The sequence below is a fragment of the Cucumis melo genome, chromosome 2 (assembly GCF_025177605.1).
Source record: "Cucumis melo cultivar AY chromosome 2, USDA_Cmelo_AY_1.0, whole genome shotgun sequence".
Lineage (NCBI taxonomy): Eukaryota > Viridiplantae > Streptophyta > Magnoliopsida > Cucurbitales > Cucurbitaceae > Cucumis > Cucumis melo.
The window spans coordinates 15,068,887-15,087,426 of NC_066858.1; the positions used below are offsets into that span (position 1 = coordinate 15,068,887).

The 18,540-nt window shown below is 30.5% G+C and overlaps 2 protein-coding genes and 1 non-coding gene across 4 annotated transcripts; 1 reads left to right on the forward strand and 2 right to left on the reverse strand.

Moving 5' to 3' along the window:
* The first annotated feature begins 5,892 nt into the window (after window positions 1-5,892).
* LOC103487424 (serine/threonine-protein kinase PBL34-like) lies at window positions 5,893-10,149 on the forward strand. Its single transcript, XM_008445739.3, has 6 exons — window positions 5,893-6,789; window positions 7,492-7,811; window positions 7,917-8,052; window positions 8,303-8,436; window positions 8,515-8,638; window positions 9,265-10,149. Exons 1-6 carry the CDS (start codon window positions 6,669-6,671, stop codon window positions 9,702-9,704), a joined length of 1,275 nt encoding a protein of 424 aa, XP_008443961.1. The 5' UTR covers window positions 5,893-6,668; the 3' UTR covers window positions 9,705-10,149.
* A 900-nt stretch (window positions 10,150-11,049) lies between these two features.
* Window positions 11,050-12,904, reverse strand: LOC103487425 (U11/U12 small nuclear ribonucleoprotein 25 kDa protein-like). 2 transcript variants are annotated; one of them, XR_537254.3, is made up of 5 exons: window positions 12,641-12,904; window positions 12,359-12,461; window positions 12,113-12,212; window positions 11,811-11,881; window positions 11,050-11,621 (listed from the first exon to the last, which is right to left on the reverse strand). XR_537254.3 is itself a non-coding variant. In XM_008445742.3 (4 exons), the coding sequence occupies exons 1-4, from the start codon at window positions 12,795-12,797 to the stop codon at window positions 11,583-11,585; spliced, it is 399 nt and encodes a 132-aa protein (XP_008443964.1). In that variant the 5' UTR covers window positions 12,798-12,904; the 3' UTR covers window positions 11,050-11,582. The 2 variants fall into 2 exon arrangements, 1 of the variants encoding a protein (XP_008443964.1); XM_008445742.3 differs by lacking the exon at window positions 11,811-11,881.
* Window positions 12,905-18,166: 5,262 nt separating this feature from the next.
* Window positions 18,167-18,258, reverse strand: MIR171A (microRNA MIR171a). The gene has a single exon (NR_120736.1). It is a non-coding gene; the product is annotated as a microRNA MIR171a (primary transcript).
* Window positions 18,259-18,540: the final 282 nt, after the last annotated feature.

The window sequence follows — 18,540 nt, forward strand, 5'->3', positions numbered from 1 at the left end:
GTTTGTATAGCATTGATGTTTAATACATTAACTTTCTACGAGGTTTCAATTAAAATAGCCTAAATTGATATATCAATTTATATAATAGCTCTTTTTCATTAAGAAATTTCAAAAAAGTCATAAATAAACTATAAAATTTCACAAATGTATGTTCTAATTTAACTTATTGTCCATATCCATTAAAAATATGAAATAAATAAAAAAAAGTGTGGAAGGGCATTATGGGCGTGAAGTATGATAAGTAATTAATTCTATTATGGTAAGTGATTTATTAGATATCTTATATAAATATGGTAAGTAATTAATTCTACTATGGTAATATTATAATCAAAATTACACTTTAATTATTTTTCTTTTTGTGACTTTGTTAAAAAAATCTTCCCTACCGATCTCTCTCTCCGTTCATTCTTTCTTTCGTTTTGCATTGTTTTTCGTATATTCCACGTAATTATAGTATATATTTCATGTTATTTGGTATATGTAATGTTGAGTAAAACTGAATATGCTTGGGACTTTGATGAAAGAATTGAATATCCAGGGAATTGTATGAAAAAGTGGTTAAACGAGGAGGGTATGTTAAATTGATTTATAAATAGTATATATGAAATAATACATTGTATATTTTATGAATGAAAAGTTTTGTTTTCAATTTGTTAAATGGGTTTATGTATTTTATTTCAAATATTCATATTATATGTAAAAAATAATAAGTTATGTTTGAAACAATAATAATTATGTATGAAGGGTAGTATATTAAATATAATAAATTGAATAACTTTGATTAGTACGCTGGAAATTTATGAAAAAATATAGAAATAAAACAATTGAACTAAAAAATGAAATATGAATATTTCAAATAAAATTCGGAAACAACATACTAAAAGTCTAATAATAAGAAGAAAAAACTAATTCAATAAGAAAAACTTGCATATCTTTTGGTTATGGCCAATTAGTCCACAACGATCACTTTAACGAGTCTCTTGAACTCAATTTTAGAAGGAATTATATTCTTTTTTGGTCGACCAACTGAACGTTTTACATTCGATGGGAGGATGACAACTTCAATTTCTGTATTATTGAATATATGCAGTAGTATGTTTGTAATAAATCATATAACATAAACGTATTATGTAGCTAATATGTGTAAGAAATCAAAGAAAATACTAATCGAATTGAGAAAAAAAAATAAAGAAAACGATACGAAACATGAAGGAAAAAAACTGAACTATATGTGTCACTAAATACCTGTTATTGTATATATACAAATGTATATACTGATAACATCATCTATTTATGCAGTGATATATAATGAAATTCAACTATAATTTATGTATTATTGAATATATATAATAGTTTATATGTAATAAATCACATAACATAAATATGAATAAGATGTATATATATGATAAATCACATAATAGAAGTAGATTAAATAGTGATATATAAATGTATATATTGTTCACGAAAACTTTACTAAACGAAAATATGAATAAGATGATCAGAACATGCCGTAATTATTAAATATATGTAGTAGTATATAAATTGAATAAGAAAAAAATTACAGAATATGAAAAAAAATTGATTGAATATATGCAGTAGTATATATGTAACAAATTACAAAACATAAATGTATTATTTAATAGCATATGTGTAAAGAATCAAAATAGGTGGAACATTGCCGGAATATATGCTACGAAATGGAAGAAGAAAGAATAAATTTTTGAAGGAAAAAATATATGCTACGAAATGGAAGAATAAATAATATACGAAACGAAAAAAAAAACTAACCGTATCAGAAGAAGCAAATCGGAAGGAAAGAAAAAAGAACAATTTTTTGTAATAGAAATTGAAAAAGAATGTCGGCGCCAAAATTGATAATTGTGAGAAAATAACTTTTGGTTGGACATAAAATTAAAAATATTTATTTTGTAGGGCAATTAAAAATATTATATATGCATTAAGGAAGTTACAATCGATATAATAAATATAGTTGTTAATAATTAAGAAAAATATTGTTCAAGATTTTCAAAAATCATTATTTATAGATAACTATATGAAGGTTAAAGTTGTCCTAAAATACTACGATTTCTCACCTGAGATAATAATTAAAAATTTAGAATATTTGTAAAATATGATGAAAAAATTAGGTGATCTAACTGAATATTTCTTTTTTATATGGTAACGAGACTCAAAGAATCTACATGTTTGAATCATTTTTAGACAATGACAGGTTAGTCAAACTAAAAAGTGTTGAACTCCTTATATGGACTTAATATATTGTTAATAAATGGTGTAAATGTTCTCACACAATACAGTACTGCATTTTTTCTTTTTCTTCTAAGTTCTCCAAATATTGTTTGATTAAGTTGGAATGTATTACCATTTAAACAGGAGCTAAGTACCTATTTTTAACGTTACATCAAGATGTATAAACATCTACACTCATTTTTATGCCAATAATAATATGACAGCTTGACTCATTTAGATGAACATATACCTATTCACTTTTGCTAGTTCAAATTGACAGATTCCTCAGTTAGATGTTTGATGCATTTTCATACGAGAGTGTCTTCATAATTAAGCCCTATACATATGATTTGGATCTTCTTACTCCTCATTCTATACATATAAAATTGAAAATTGTATGTGGAAACAATTGTTGAGAAAAAATCTCCCACTTATACCACAAGAAACCAAGTAGAAAGAAAGCAGGAAAAAAAAAAGAAGAAAAACACAAGGATTTATATGGAGAGCTCCAACTCAGTGAATAGCCACAGACAACAAAGAAATCCACTAGAATACCACTTCCTAAACTTTTTCTTTTTCGTCACATATTGATAAACTCTGTCGATATTTATGGTACAACTTCCACCTACTTGACTCATTTGAAAGTTCTTCAACCATCAACATAACTTCCACCATGCACCTTCTTCAAAGGAAGCCACATCCTCTATGATGACAAAGCGAACATACTATGATGACGAATTTCATTTTCTTCAAAGGAAGTCATGGTCTCGCTATATGAGAAAAACACTATCAGCATATTATCCAGAGCCCTTTGATGGACCTGCTTATTTTTCATGTGCTCAAATTGTCTGCATTCCAAACAACCGAGCTTTTACTCTAAGATTATCTTATTTGAACCTCTACTAGAATCACTCTAAGACTACACTAGAAAACCATCACTGCTTAACTTGCATTTTTGTAATCTAGTTTGTGAAATTTAAGATGTTACATACTTGATTTTCTGATACCACCTTTTTGGGAAACAAATCTCCCACCCATATATTATGCAAAAAAATAAGTAGAAAAACAATAGAGAAATTAAGAGAGAGTAACAAAATAATTTACGTGGGTAGCTTTTAACTCGAAGAAAAACCATGGATAAGAAAGAAATCAACTATATGAAAAATTGCTGCACCATCATAAAGAACAATTTTCTCTTTTCTAACTCCAAATACAATAACACTATCTTAAAACTTTTGATCACTCACATCTTTTTTCCGCTCTCCAACTATGGTATACAAAAAGAATACAATTATAAGCACCACATTAAGCTTAAAGTGTTTCTAACTACTAGGACAATTGAAGACAAAAAACATAGACATTTTTTATGATTCATAACTTTCCTAAACCTTTTTAGTTTAAGACAAACTCATTACTTCCTTAAAAAAAATAATAGAACTTTGCTATCTTTGTCATTTTTAAAAAATATAATAATTAAATTTAAAGCAATAACAAAAATATTATCTAACATCTTAAAAAATTAAAAATATGATAAAATTTATCAAAATCTATGGATGAATAAAAGAGAATTAGGTTAGAAAGACGTAATTAAAAAAAAAAAAAAAGGAAAAGAGAGGTTGAGGACACAGCTCAAGGAATGACCCCTTTTTGTTTTCCAGTTAATCATTTTTTGTTTTATATTTGAAAATTTTTTCTTTAAAGATAATACTCTTTAAATAATTATTTTAAAAGATAGGATTGTAGTAAAAATATCGTGAAAAATGATTGTCATCACGAAGTTGTGAATCGCATACACAACTTCAAGATTGATACCTAAAATTTGCATTATCAAAAGAAAATATTTACATCTAATTTGAAATTTAAATTACAAATTGAATTATAGGGTAAGAATCGAAATACAAACTTACGACTTTTACTTTTATTTCTAAACTTCATTTTTTTCTTATGTGACAATATATTTTTAAGAAATCCAGCTGTTTTAGTTCACGATATCATGAATTTCATTTAAAAAATTTATATGATTTCTATTTAATGCGTACACTTTAAACTATTTATGAAAATTCAAGATTAAAATTGTAACTTTTAAAATAAATAATAAATTTTTGACTTTTTTAATAATGGTTAAATTAATGCATTTATCTTCTATTTTTAACATAATAATAATAATATTAAATATTTTGTGAAGGAAAGTCTACCGATATATAATGCTAGTCATAACTTTGACCAACTACGTAGGTAGTGATCGGATAAAAGGAAGTAGTGTATTGGATACCGAACTTTCTTCCACAATATTAGTCACCCTATCTTTTTGGACAATAATTTGAATGTCCTTTTGTTTGTTTGTTTTTTTTGTTTTTGTTTTTGTTTTTATGATTACTCAATTTCTGTTTGTTCAAATTATTACCCAGCAGTGTTTAAAATGGATCTACTATTTACCAAAATCAATAACCAACAAATAAGTACTGAATATTCCTTCACTAAAATAATTGTCCTTTCCCTTCTTTTAACAAAAATCTTAGCTTATAAGATCCAACATTGGATTTTTCTTTTTCCATATTTTGAAAAACATAAAAACTTTTATAAACATGTTTATTAAAATTAATTTCACATATATTTCAATAAATAAATATTTATATGCATTAATGTATATTATATTATACTGAGAAAGAGAAAACAGTAAATATAAACAACTCTCAGATCATTTCAAATTACTTTTTTGTCTTGTCAAAATCATTATCTCTAGAAGATAGATGTTTGATATGAACTAAAATTAATTTTAGAAAAATATAAAATTATTTCAAATTGTTTTTTATTAGGAATTAAAAATGATCAAACGAAAATCACCCAAAATGATTATCTAATTCAATTTCTTAAATATAGTTTCTCTATCCATTTATGGTTTTGTCTTTCTAAATTCTAAATGTTGGAATAGAAAATATATATATGTACACATCACCCATACATATAAGAATTTAACAATAAAATAAACAAAATAGATCTTTATCACGGTTAACTTTGAGCTATTCAAAATCAATTCTAAATATATGAATTTGGTGGTTTAAAAAATCGATCTATCTGAATATTCTTTTCTAAAGTCACTACTCATCTTAATCTACTAACATGAATTGATTTCTGTAGTCATTCTTTCTACCCACTATATTTATTTTGATAGTCATAGTTTGAAATTCAATTTGGTTCCATCTATTTTAAACTTTTTGTCATGGCTAAATTTGCTTAGTAATTAACAGGATAAAAATTCCACATTCAAGGAACGACAAAAATTGTCAAAATCAAAAGTGTTGAGAACCAAAAATATGTATATTTACAAAACACCATTAACAAAATTTTTGACAAGATGAGTTTAACTCAGTGAAGAAGAGGAAAAAGGAAAGGAAAGGGGGGAGCATAAACCCTGGCGCCGCATCACACCGGAAGGATTTGTCCGTCGAAAAATTTGGGTTCTCTGGTAAAATTCTCTTTTTAGCGCACTTCTAAGTTATGTAAATGGGTATTTGAATATTTTGTTGTTTAATGGAATGGGGGATCGCTAAATCGGACCCACAATCTGTGTATGATTCCAAGTGTGTTTCACTCCAAACTACTTTCCCAAATCCAACAATCCCTTTGTCATGTTACGATCACAGCGCAAACTGAGAAGACAAAAGATAGAAGAAGCAGATTTTGTATTTTGCTTTTGAGAGCAAAAAAAAGTCCAGCTTATGAAATGACTTCTCTATTCAATTCTTCAAAACCCCTTTTCTTCTTAAAATCCCCAATCTTCTTCCTCCCCACCCATTTTCGAATATATCCATCCTTCCCCACCATTTTCATTGCACTTATGTTTCATAGAGAATACATAACGATTTCGTTTAGATATGCTCTTGACTGACGGCCTTTCTATTGCATTTTTTTTTGACCAAACAGTGATTGATTACTAATCAGACATAAGGGAAACCCTTTTAAGTGGATGGAATTTGGAATATTTTACCTTATTTCTAATGTTTTGTTTTGTAATTTGGAAATTGGGATATTACTAACTTTTTACCTATGGAACTGTTTGTTTACAAAGACATTGATCGGCTTTCCCTTTGATTGCTAAAACTTCTACACACAAAGTGTTTCTGGTAATTTTGTACCGATCCCATTCCCCACACCAAAAGGTGGTGGCAAAAAAAAGTTCTTTTTGTACACACTGCGATGATGGTGATGATGATGCCTGTAATCCCCAACAGCAGCATCAACCCTTCTCAACAAAATTCCTTTCCTTTTCTCTCTCTTCTACCATTCTTTTTCTCCTCCTCTCTCTGTCTTATCTTCCCCATAATCCTGTGGTTAATGCTTTCCATTTGTTTTCTTTACGCTATGATAATCACACCCCATTGCAATTGAAAAAGCAACTAGCTAGAAGCAGCTTGAAGGGTATGGAGAAAAGGTGTGGTTGTTGGGGTGTTTTGACTCGTACTGTTTCTGGTGTTTGCAAATCCTCTGTTTCCAGAGACTCTCCAAATACCATTCCTCGAACTAGCCTAGTTTATGATTCTGGTATCAACCATTTTCTTTCCCATATTTGGTTTTGTATTTGTATTTATGGGTTCTATCTGGGGTGTCTACTGCCAAATTTTGAGTTTTTGGCTTGAAACTTGGTTTCCATGCCTTATAGTGCTCAATTTGCACCAGTGTCCTGGACTGTTTTTGATGGGTTCATCATCTACACTTTCATCACTTTGTTTCTCCATCTCGTTTTCTCTCTGTGGCACATTAAAGTGGTTTGATTTACAGATATCTTAAAATGAGTGTCAACTATTCATCCCCTCAGCTTCTGGTTCCTCACTAAAAGCTGCAAAGTTTTTTATTCTTTAGCTTTTTAATCTGAAGAAGTGGGTGTTTCTTAAAGGAATTTTCATTGATGCATTAGGCATTTGCAGCCAAGATTACAGATCCCAAAGTGGATTTCCACTGATTCCACTATGATCGCTTTTCTCTGTTGTGGCTACCACTAAATCTCGATGCCCATCTGCTTGTGCCTTTGAAGAAGATTAGTAGTGCCTACTGGAACTAGTTTAATGCACTATTAGATCTGAATCATGATGCTTCAAAAACTTTGTTCTTTGGTTGTCTTTCGTATTTATCTATGGCAAAGTTTTGCGGAACTAGTTCTTCAATTCAAACAATCATGTTCTTTTTGTAGTCTGTGTAAGGAAGACTTATTGTTATTAAGCAGATATTCACTTTTTGTCATTGCAGCTACCGAAACACGGTATTTAAATGCTAGCAACAGGGATCTCTGTACCTTGAATGAAGCTGAGCTAGCCTCTGATAATGCCAATCCATCACAATCGGATAATACAAAATCAAGCAAACTGCTTCAGTTCTCTTTTCATGAGCTCAAGGCAGCAACTGGGAACTTTAGACCTGATAGTATTCTTGGGGAAGGTGGATTTGGATTTGTCTTTAAAGGATGGATTGAAGAGAATGGGACGGCCCCTGCAAAACCCGGATCAGGAATTACAGTAGCTGTTAAGAGCTTGAAACTTGATGGTCTTCAAGGCCACAGAGAATGGGTGGTTAGTAAAACTTTCTGCTTTGGGTTCGTAAAGACTTATCTTATAAAGGGGACCTGTTGGAGAGTGCTAAAAATTTGCTAATGTAACATATTTCCTCGGTTACAGGCTGAGGTTGCCTTTCTCGGACAACTTCACCATCCAAATCTTGTTAAGCTTATAGGTTACTGTAACGAAGATGATCAACGTTTGCTTGTTTACGAGTTTATGAGCCGTGGAAGTCTTGAGAACCATCTTTTCAGAAGTAAGAATCTCTATCTCATTCTTTTTCACTAGTTCTCCCATTTAGTTTTTCAAAAATCCACACAATGAACTTATTTGTTAAATGAACATATTTCGTTGTGTTACTTGAATTTGTATAAGCAATGAGAATTTCATTAATATACTTTTGTTCTCCAAAATATCAATAGATTGAGTTACTTAATCTGGAGAGGCCCTTTTGAAATTTCAATTAACAACCGTCTTAGTCATAGACAACTTGTAAACTATTGCAGGGACTATTCCTCTTCCATGGTCCAATAGGATTAAGATTGCCCTCGGAGCGGCGAAGGGATTGGCCTTTCTTCATAGTGGCCCAGTACCTGTTATCTACAGAGATTTTAAGACATCCAATATTTTGCTTGATTCGGTATGCTTCAAATGGCAATGATCAAAACATTTTAATTCATTTCTTTATCTCATTGTACAGAGGACATTGATTTTACAGGATTACAATGCCAAGCTTTCTGATTTTGGTTTTGCAAAAGCTGGGCCTCAAGGAGACAAAACACATGTTTCTACCAGGGTAATTGGGACATATGGCTATGCTGCTCCTGAATATGTAATGACAGGTAGATTTCTGTAGTATATGTTTTAACTAGATGAAACCCCTTTATACTAAATAATTTGTGCGAGCCTTTGTGGAGATATTGTAGTCGATAATTGATCTTAAATAATGTTGAACTCACATAGTCAATCAAATGCTGGAAGTGTAACTATCCTTAATACTTGATGCTTATTTAGACGTTAACGTAGGTTCTCCTCTCTACTATCTAGATAGGCAAGGATTAAACTCCATGAGCTCTCCTTGCAGACTTTTCCATAGGTCCAAAGGATATGCCAGTGGTAGTAGCTGGATGAACCTTATAAGCTGATTGATTAAATGGTTATATAAGAGTGGATGGTATAGCTTATGTCACCATCTAAATCTTAAAAATGATGAGCTTTAAGTTCGGAAAGCAGAGGAAAAACATTCCTGATCTTTTGTTCGGAAAAGCACGAAAACTTTATCGTGTCAGGTTCACAGCTCAAGTTCTGAGATGTGAGAATCCAGCAGTTTTAGTATTGTCTTGTCTTTGTTCTCCTTGTTACTTTTAAACTCCGAGGTGACTCAGAGCACGTATTTCCTTATTTTCTCGACGATAGTTAGTATCCGATATCTTTCAATAACTTCGAACTTTTGTTCATTGGATTACAGGACATCTGACATCTAAGAATGATGTTTATAGCTTTGGTGTTGTGCTTCTCGAGATTGTAACAGGGAGAAGATCCATGGACAAGAAACGTCCGAGCGGTGAACAAAACCTTGTCACATGGGCTCGACCATATTTAGCTGATAAAAGAAAGCTATATCAAATAGTAGATCCCCGCTTGGAATTTAACTATTCCATTAAAGGGGTGCAGAAAGTCTCCCAGCTTGCTTGCAGTTGCCTCAGCAGGGACCCAAAACTACGTCCAACCATGGATGAAGTCGTGAAGATTCTGACTCCACTACAAGATCTCAACGACCTCGCCATCCTAACATCTCACTGCCGCTCATCTTCACAAGGGAGGCGCAAGAAGAAACCCGAAGGCCTAACCTACACCCAAAGCTTCAGAGCTTCTCCATTGAACACTGGAAAGCAGCATGTAAGATGATAAGTACCCTAATCTCTCTCTGATTACGACTAGTAAACAAAGATCGGAAAGCTTCAGAGCTTCTCCATTGAACACTGGAAAGCAGCATGTAAGATGATAAGTACCCTAATCTCTCTCTGATTACGACTAGTAAACAAAGATCGGAAATCTTCACGGTAGCTAATCGGATTTGGTTAGATAATACAACAAACTAAAACATGTTTAGTGTCCTATTCTATTCAAATATTTGCCAAAACCAGAGGTAGAATAGGAGAGGAAATTATTGGATCTTCCTTTGTGGATCTGCTTTTACCATGTAAGTGACAACGAAAACTTTAGGTAGACAGGATCTTTCAGTTTCAAGATTGTCAAATTTGGAGTCACTGTCATTGTATCTTTCTTGAACATTTAAGGGAAAATATTAAGCTTTCCTTTCTATGAGCAATTCCATTCTTAGTTTGTCCAATCAGTTTTTTTTTTTTTTTGCATTGCTTTGTTTCTCAGGTATGTTACCACCGTTCTTTTTTGATCAGCAATCAAGAATAATTAACTTTATACAAAGATGCTTCTAATCATGTTTTATTTCTTTAATGTGGCCCATTACAATAAACGAATCTTATCTACCTTTAATTATTCTATCAATCATTGTTTCAAAGATCTTAGTAACCATCTAATTCAAATCTTTTTCCATAATCGTCGAGAGGAAAAGAGCTGTTGGTGGTCAGTCCGAGTCAGCTCATTCTGATTCATGTCTTATGTCAAAAGTTCTCAAGCTTTGTTTTCTTTAAGCTATAAAATATTAAATCATTAAAATTTTATAGATCTATCTTTATTATTATTATTTTGTATAGTGTCGGTTTAAATATAGTAATAGAGCAATTTTTTAGCATTATTTTCTCCAACATTCCAATAATCTATTGGAGGGCACTACTCCTATCTATCTATCTGTCTATATATATATATATATATATAACAATCTAGAGAGCTAGAAAGAAAAATTAATAACTTTTGTGCAATTTCGATTAAATCAATCCCTTTCAAATTTAAAAATAGAAAGGATAGCAATTTACTGGGGCTGTCTGATAATAATTTGATTTTTCGTTGGTTGTTTTTTTAAAATTAAATCTATTTATTCTTAATTTTTGACTTTAAAAAGGAAATCTCTATGACCTCGTCTCATAACTATTTCAATTTTCTGGTTTACACTATGTTTTTTAATTTTTGTTTATTACAAACAAAATTTTATATATTTAGTAATTGATTTTATTCCATTTATAAAAAACAAAATATATTTTTTGTAGAGTTTCTTTTTTCATTATCAATTTTCCTTCAAAATTTTAAGATACACAAAAGAGAGAAAAAAAAGTTTACAAACACCTTTTTTAAAATTAATTTTAGAAAATGAAAAACAGAAAACAAATAGATAACCAAACATACTCTTAGAAAACCATTTCAAACCAAATAGTTCCTAACATGCACCAAGTTAGTTAGACAAGGCGATGGGGTTCACCATCTGAGATCAAAAATCAAAGAAGAGTATGATCGCCATTCTGTCTTCTGTTTTTCTCTTAAAGCAATTTAACTACATTCGAGACTCATCTTCTAATGAATCATATTTCTGAATTGAAACAGTACAGTACAGTGTTGAATCACAGAAACGAAGGATCCGTTTGGATTAACTTTCTATCCATTTGTAAACATTTCTTTGTACTTATAAATACTTAGAAAATCAATCCAAACATGACCGTCGTCTTGTTAGGTGTCGGGAAAAATAGAAGAAAAAAGATCCATCATTAGACCAAATTTATAATAATAATTCACGCCCAAAACCTTCTGACCACTTTATACCAGAAGCCGTTCATCTCTTCAACCTTTCTATATTTCTTTCTACATATCTATTTATTCTTCTACGGGACATCTCAATTCCACAAAATGCAGCTGCATAAGGGAACCAACACATAATTCATCAATACTCAAATGTCACAAACAACAGAAACAGAGAAATAATTGTTTAATTTGATCAACCAATTTGGTTTTTGAAGATTATACTTGTTTTTCTCTAATGGTTTTTATCTTTTTTTACGAGAAACAAGTGGATAACGAGAAATTAAATCCAACTAAGCTCACCTTTGCTAGTCCATAATGAAAATGAATGTAGTTGTACAGGGATTCCATTTGTTGAATCATTTGTAATGTGTCTGAATTGCAAATGTAATTGAATCGCTTTTAGTTGCTTTTATTAATTAAAATTAAAATTTGTTATTTTATCTTTACCTTTTATAATACCATTTGACCCCTAACGATAACGGTAAAGATAAAGGTAAATGCGAGCGATAAAAAGTAGTGTGTCATTGTATTTTGATTACCTCTACAGATTTGGAGGTAGGGTGTAGTTCATTTTGATTACAAAACAAGGAAGATGGGAATACCTGGTCACCATCACGAATTCCAAAATGTTGAATACGAGATTTGTCGTCCATGAGCTTGAAATGTTTATAGCATAAGCAAAAATGACCCCACACATGTGGCCTACAATTGAAACCAAATAAAGAATAATTGAACAAACTACTTTTGATAAGTTTCAGTTTCCAATTCAACACACACATTATTCACACACACATATATATAATACATTAATATACGGGATTCAGTATTCCAAATCCCCAACAACGTACCAAGAAATATTGAAATCTTCTTTATTCATCGACATTTCACAGAAAACACTCTCCACCGCATCTCTAACCGCGGCCACCGTCGCCGTCCTTTCAACTTGCACCTCTATCAATTAAACAAATACATCGAAAGCAGAACATTCGGATTTGCAATCAGATCGAGGTAGGGCAAATGGATAGAAAAAGAAAGAGAGAGAGAGAGAGAGAGAGAGAGAGAGAGAGAGAGAGAGAGAGAGAGAGAGAGAGAGAGAGAGAGAGAGAGAGAGAGAGAGAGGAAACAGTTACCGAAAGAAGAGCCGTCCAATTTCAAGACGGAGAGGCGGAGGAGCTGGGGCGGAAGGCGATTGTAGCGAAGAGAGCGGCGAAAACTGTTGGTATGAAAGCGAGGGGAGATACAGCAAGAATCGGGGACAATGGGTTCAATTTGAGACATGAAGAACATATATATGAAGAGATTGATTATTGAGGAATAATAATAATGGAGGATTTGAGATTAAAGTAATGAAATGTTTGAAGAGCAGAGTGTTTAGGGTTTGGAAAAATAGGGAAGAAATCGAGGAAGTGAAAGAGGAATTGAGAGAGAAGACAATCGGAATTGGTTGGTTGGTTGGTTTAGCTGTGAAAGCGGGAAGCCGTTTATTTAGGAACCTCAAACACACACACACACACATTTAACACACCTTTTCTTCTGCTCCATTTTCTTTTTTGACCTTTTGTTTTCCACTCCCATTTCCTCAAAATATTTTTTCTTTTTCATTTCAATTTCAATTAGAATAATAATAACAAACAACAACTTACAAAAATTAATAACTTCTTATTTGAATAATATTTAAACTTCAAATTAAGAATCATCCTCGTCCTTAAAAATAATTGCGACTCCTAGTATGAAAACTAATATGAATCTATCAGTGATACTAACTGATATATAGTTTATTATTGATAGAGGTTAATAAAAATCTTATCAATTAAAATTTCTCAATACCAAATATGTTCTAATTAAAATGGAAAGTGCATTTAAATATGTTTCCAATTAAAATGAAAAGCGATGAAAAGTGCATTTATCTCTAGTAGAATGTCAATCATAGACTGATTAGTGAAATATATGTCTTGTTGTAAGTTCTTTTTGTTAAAGGAATAGTAAATGTTAAATATAACAACAAATTCAATACACTAATGAAAATGATCAATATACATGTATACAATGTCACCATTTAAGCATATGTTCTCGACTTCTTAATAAATTTTCATGTAACAAGTAGTCTAGTTTGTGATTTTTATCTCGATATCTTATTTTTATTGGTTAATAACAACAATAACTTAAATAAATTTCTTTTCTAGGTAATATAAAGTATAACAACGTTGTACGCTACAAGATTTTTTTTATGCACAAAACGACAAAGATAAACATGATCAGGAGAAAGATATCTCTCGATACTAACTTGTTGTTGCCAACTGTAGGAGTAGGAACAACTCCAGACGCCATTGTAAGACATTAGAGAATAGTTCAAATTAAAAAAAAAATTCTTTTTGAAAGGTATCTCTAGACGTCTCTCCTGACGCCTTTCTTAATGACGTCGGGAGATACCCTTCAAAACCCTTACACCACATCTGAAAATTTCAGATGTCATCTTTTTTTCCTCACCCTAATTATCACGCTTTTCTTCCCGTAGGTGTGGCTGTCTTCCCTTCCCTCTCACTTCAATCAATCCAACACCAACTGCCCACGCAATCGCACTCCTCCTCCTCCTCGGTCGCTGCTACTCCACCGCCGTCAAGACAGTTGAGCGCTACCCTCGGCAGTTTGATTTGCAAACCTTTTCCCTTTAATCGCTTCCTCCAGTTTTTCAACAATCACACAAGATTATTGAAAAAGGGATGGTCATGGAGGCTGATGGGCTGAAGCTTTCAGCCCTTGCAAGCCTTCACAATAAGCTTTTTTCACGTTGCTCCTCAAAAACTTTCCGACAAGTTTCAAGGATTCAAAACAAAATACCTATTGTAAGCTCTCTTTTAAAACAAAATAGACCACCTTTCAAAATATGGTAAAATCCCAATAACGTTATTAAGAGCTACAAATTATGATATGTTTGTGGACGAAGGTTTCAAGAAGGGAAAAAGGCATATCATGTTGTGGAAGTGGAGAACTTAGTGGAATATATATGTAGCTGTGGAGGAATGAGAGGAGAGAAAGAATCTGATCAGTAATGTGAAAATCCAAATAAATAATGTTAATTAGTTAATGAAAACATCATTGGATCGATCAATATGTATATCCTCAGGTTCAACTTCATCACTGTTTCGTGTTCTTGCCATTTTAAAGACTCGTGGCTATCAAACTTCATCCTGCTAATGCCAAAGGTGAGCTTGAAGAAATTAGTGAATGGTCGTGCTATTATATATGTCTTCTCTCCCCCTAGATATATCTTTTTGTTTCGGTTTTCTTGCTAGAATGATTAGCTATCATCATCTGCAATAACAGATTTCTGTTTCCATTTTATTTAGTTCTATTTCCTTTATGCATTAAAATCTTTAGTTCGTTGATGATCAGAAGACATGTCTCTATATCCACTTTTGATCCTAGGTCTTGAGTTCATTCTTTTTTTTTTATATTTCTTTAACTTGCCTTTTTTTTTCTTCCTTTGTTTAATTTTTCATATTTATATGTCTATTTTTTTTAATTTTTAATTTTTAATTTTTTATATTTAGATTAATGTAATATTTGATTTCAAATTTTAGATCTAATTTTAAAATTTATTTTCTACTTACCTATATTTATTTTATATTTTATATTTATATGTTTGATTTAATTTTGAATTTAAATATTATTTTCATCTTCAAAATTTAAATAGTGAATATGTTTATTTAAAATATTTTCTAAATTTCAAATTTCAAATTTTGCCATAGGTATGTTTATATGTTATTTTAAAATTAAAATTTTTATTTTTAGTATCATCGAAATTAGTGAGAATTTCAAATATATAAATTTTTTTTTACAAGACAATCATTTAAGTTATCCTTAATGTTTTTCAAACACAACATTTACATAATAATAAAATTGAGTTGAATTTAATCATCATTTAAAACAAATGACTATAATGAGAAATAATATTTCAAATTAAATTTTAGCGATGAAAAATAATATTTCAAATTAAATTTTAACGGACTCATAATTAATAAAATGTAGTAATTAATTTACAATGGAATTTGTGTGTGTATTTGATAATGTTAATGTTTCATAAATTTTTTTTATATTTAAATAAATTTTATATTCTTTTTTATTTTTTACATGGTTAAATTATATTTAAACTAAAAAAATATGCGAAAATGTTAGAAAAATAACCCAAGAAACGAGAAATAAAAAATGATTATCAAACAACTTTTTGTTTCTATTTCTTTTTCAAGAAATAGAAAATGATAATTGTAATTAAATAATGTATCGTTTTTGTTCACAAAAAAGAAGGAACAAATAATATTAAACAGAAAATAGAAAACAAAAACGTTATCAAACGAGTCCTATACCGGAATTGTAAAATCCACAGCCCTCTAAAGTATGATAAATGTCAGAACGTGCATGTCATTTTATGATATAAATTTTGCTACTTTAACTTCTTTATTAAAAGTGAAACTTTGCATGTTATTTTAGCCCCTAAAAGACCTAAATTGGGTAATTGAAATAAGCAGGTTCATGTCTTTGAACAAAAGTTATAATCAAATATGGATATTAGAGTACATAAAATTTAAATAGGCATTTAGTTCAAATAGAAATTGTGATATGATCATCAAGACGGATATATAGGTTAGTATGCATTTGAGAATCTCACATTGAACTTATGCTATCAAAATACTTTGCAAATGACAACCTTTAATTTGTAATAATTATATGAGTCTGAGGCCCCTGGATCGATCTTGATATCCATTGGAAAGTCCATAACGATTGTCTTCAACTATTGGCCACAGCCCATATTATTAGATTCTGGGGTGATGACTTAATTGGTTTCGAACCTCTCAACGAATCGTAACTCTATTTATGAGGGACATCTGAGGTCTATCTTACTTGCTTGGAAGGTTTTTCTCAAGTCTTTTCTGGTTGTATTATCAACATCCTGAGCTCCGCTCCATCTCTCTTTGGTACATTACTTCTTTTATAACAATACAACTCATACATTTGGTACTACTTTAGTATATGATCACATTATTTATGTTTGTCAACAACCTAATTGAGATATCTTGGTAAACTGAATGGTCGAGCTCTTATTCAATATCGATATCGATCTCGATATATATATATATATATATATATATATATATATATATATATATATAAAATTAAATTACCAATTCACCCAAAAATTTAAGCTAATGCTTAAAAAAAAATTTAATTATATATCACTAATACTCTCCTTATTTATGGGCTTACGAAATATTTGAAAGGTCCACCAACAAAATGTGCAAAATACACAAACATGCATCCATTATCAAATGTTTATTTATATTTTTCTTGTGTGTAATTCTAAAGTTCTGAAGTTCAAAAGGGGATAAAAGAAAGAAATGACGAAGATGAAAGATACAGTGTACTAAGTCGACATTAATCATTTATACCATAAACAAGATCATTACCAACAATTAATTAGAGTAGTAACTTAACTTAAAATAAAAGTATAATAATTTCTTACGAGTTTTTTGGCATCCAAATGTTATAAAGGTAGATGGATTCTTGAAATTAATCGAGATGCATTTAAATTGGTCCAATTACTCGCGAATATAAAAAAAGAAAACATTAAGCAAAATTTACAGGGTGCCAGTTGTACATCTACATTTAACATACAATAAGCAACTAGTAAAGTATTCTATTGATTACTATAATAATAATATCTAGGATTGTAAAAGATTGGTATTTAGAACTATTTTTCAAGTTTGATTTTGAAATGCTAATATAATGCTCTTTTTAGTAAAAAGACTCCGGATATAAAAAGTAAGGGGCAAAATGAAAAATAAACAAAAATAATAGATAGTTGCAGAATATAACGATTAGACTTAAAAGTATTAAAAGAAATAGCAAACAATATAAAATAATTTATATAGATATAACAAAATTAGATTCAAGTCTCACAATCTTTTTACAATAAATTTTATCACTTCTTGAAATCTATTAGTAATAGGAAAAGTTATATTGTCAATTGAATCTATCATTGGTATATTTTTGTTATATCTACTGTTCTTTTTAAAACGTTTGTTATACACTTAAATTAATTATGAAGTTAAGTGAGTTAGGTAGCATATATATTATTTTCCACCAGAGTATTTTACCAACAAGTTCTAGAAAAGGAAGAGAGGAGAAAGAATTAAAAGGCAGATCAATGGTTTAATTGCAACTTCAATTCACATTGTGTATATATATACTTTATATTCATGCATTCACATATATACAAAGACGTACAGTACATTTAAATAGTAGCAGATGATCATATTGACATACCTTAGTTTTTGCTTGGTTATCAAATTAAATATCAGCTTGATCATGTGCTTTAAAAACCCAAATTCAACGACAACTGATGGAACGTCTGTGTGGTCAGATTAAGCGCGTCGTGTGTTGATGATCATGATGATTAACTGGCTGTGATATGGGAAAAAGTGATAAAAGAAAGAAAAATAAATTACTAACTTGAGTATAGTTTAAATATTGGTTATACCCATGGGGTCGTGTACCCTTTCTGATATCCGTATCTTTGTTGAGAAAAAAACAATCAAGAAAAGAAAAATTAGGGTTAGAATGAAATAGAAAAACCCTAAAGAAGAAGAAAGGCAATATAATACAAAAGTGATATTGGCGCGGCTCAATCAGAGATCGTACTTCACAATCGTTGTAAAATCCATCTTCAGATTGAACCTCACCAATATCGCTTTCTGATTTTCGTACCAAATCCCTCCTAGGCTTCATTCCTTGACTACACAAAAACACACACAAATGCATATATATGCAGATCAAAACAGTAGAAACGCAGAGGAAAAGGAAAAGAAAGAACAATCATGAATCTGAGAAACCCCAATAGAGATGAAGAAAGAGGGAAAAGGAGAGAGGGTTCGTATGTTAAGTAAAGCAAATTCTCTTTTTGGGTACGAAAAGGTGTCCACTTACCAAACCAAAAAGAAGAAAGAATTATTGAGTGAAACAATAATACCAGAAA

What these genes read in the sequence shown, in the direction of transcription:
- LOC103487425 (XM_008445742.3), bottom strand. Translation starts at nt 12,797, where the DNA reads ATGTTCTTCATGTCTCAAATTGAACCCATTGTCCCCGATTCTTGCTGT. An exon ending in ATTGGACGGCTCTTCTTTCG is followed by an intron (nt 12,462 to 12,640) that starts GTAACTGTTTCC and finishes TTTAATTGATAG; the next exon opens with AGGTGCAAGTTGAAAGGACG. An exon ending in GAATTCGTGATGGTGACCAG is followed by an intron (nt 11,622 to 12,112) that starts GTATTCCCATCT and finishes TCCCTTATGCAG; the next exon opens with CTGCATTTTGTGGAATTGAG.
- LOC103487424 (XM_008445739.3), top strand. Translation starts at nt 6,669, where the DNA reads ATGGAGAAAAGGTGTGGTTGTTGGGGTGTTTTGACTCGTACTGTTTCT. An exon ending in AAGGCCACAGAGAATGGGTG is followed by an intron (nt 7,812 to 7,916) that starts GTTAGTAAAACT and finishes CCTCGGTTACAG; the next exon opens with GCTGAGGTTGCCTTTCTCGG. An exon ending in CCAATATTTTGCTTGATTCG is followed by an intron (nt 8,437 to 8,514) that starts GTATGCTTCAAA and finishes TTGATTTTACAG; the next exon opens with GATTACAATGCCAAGCTTTC.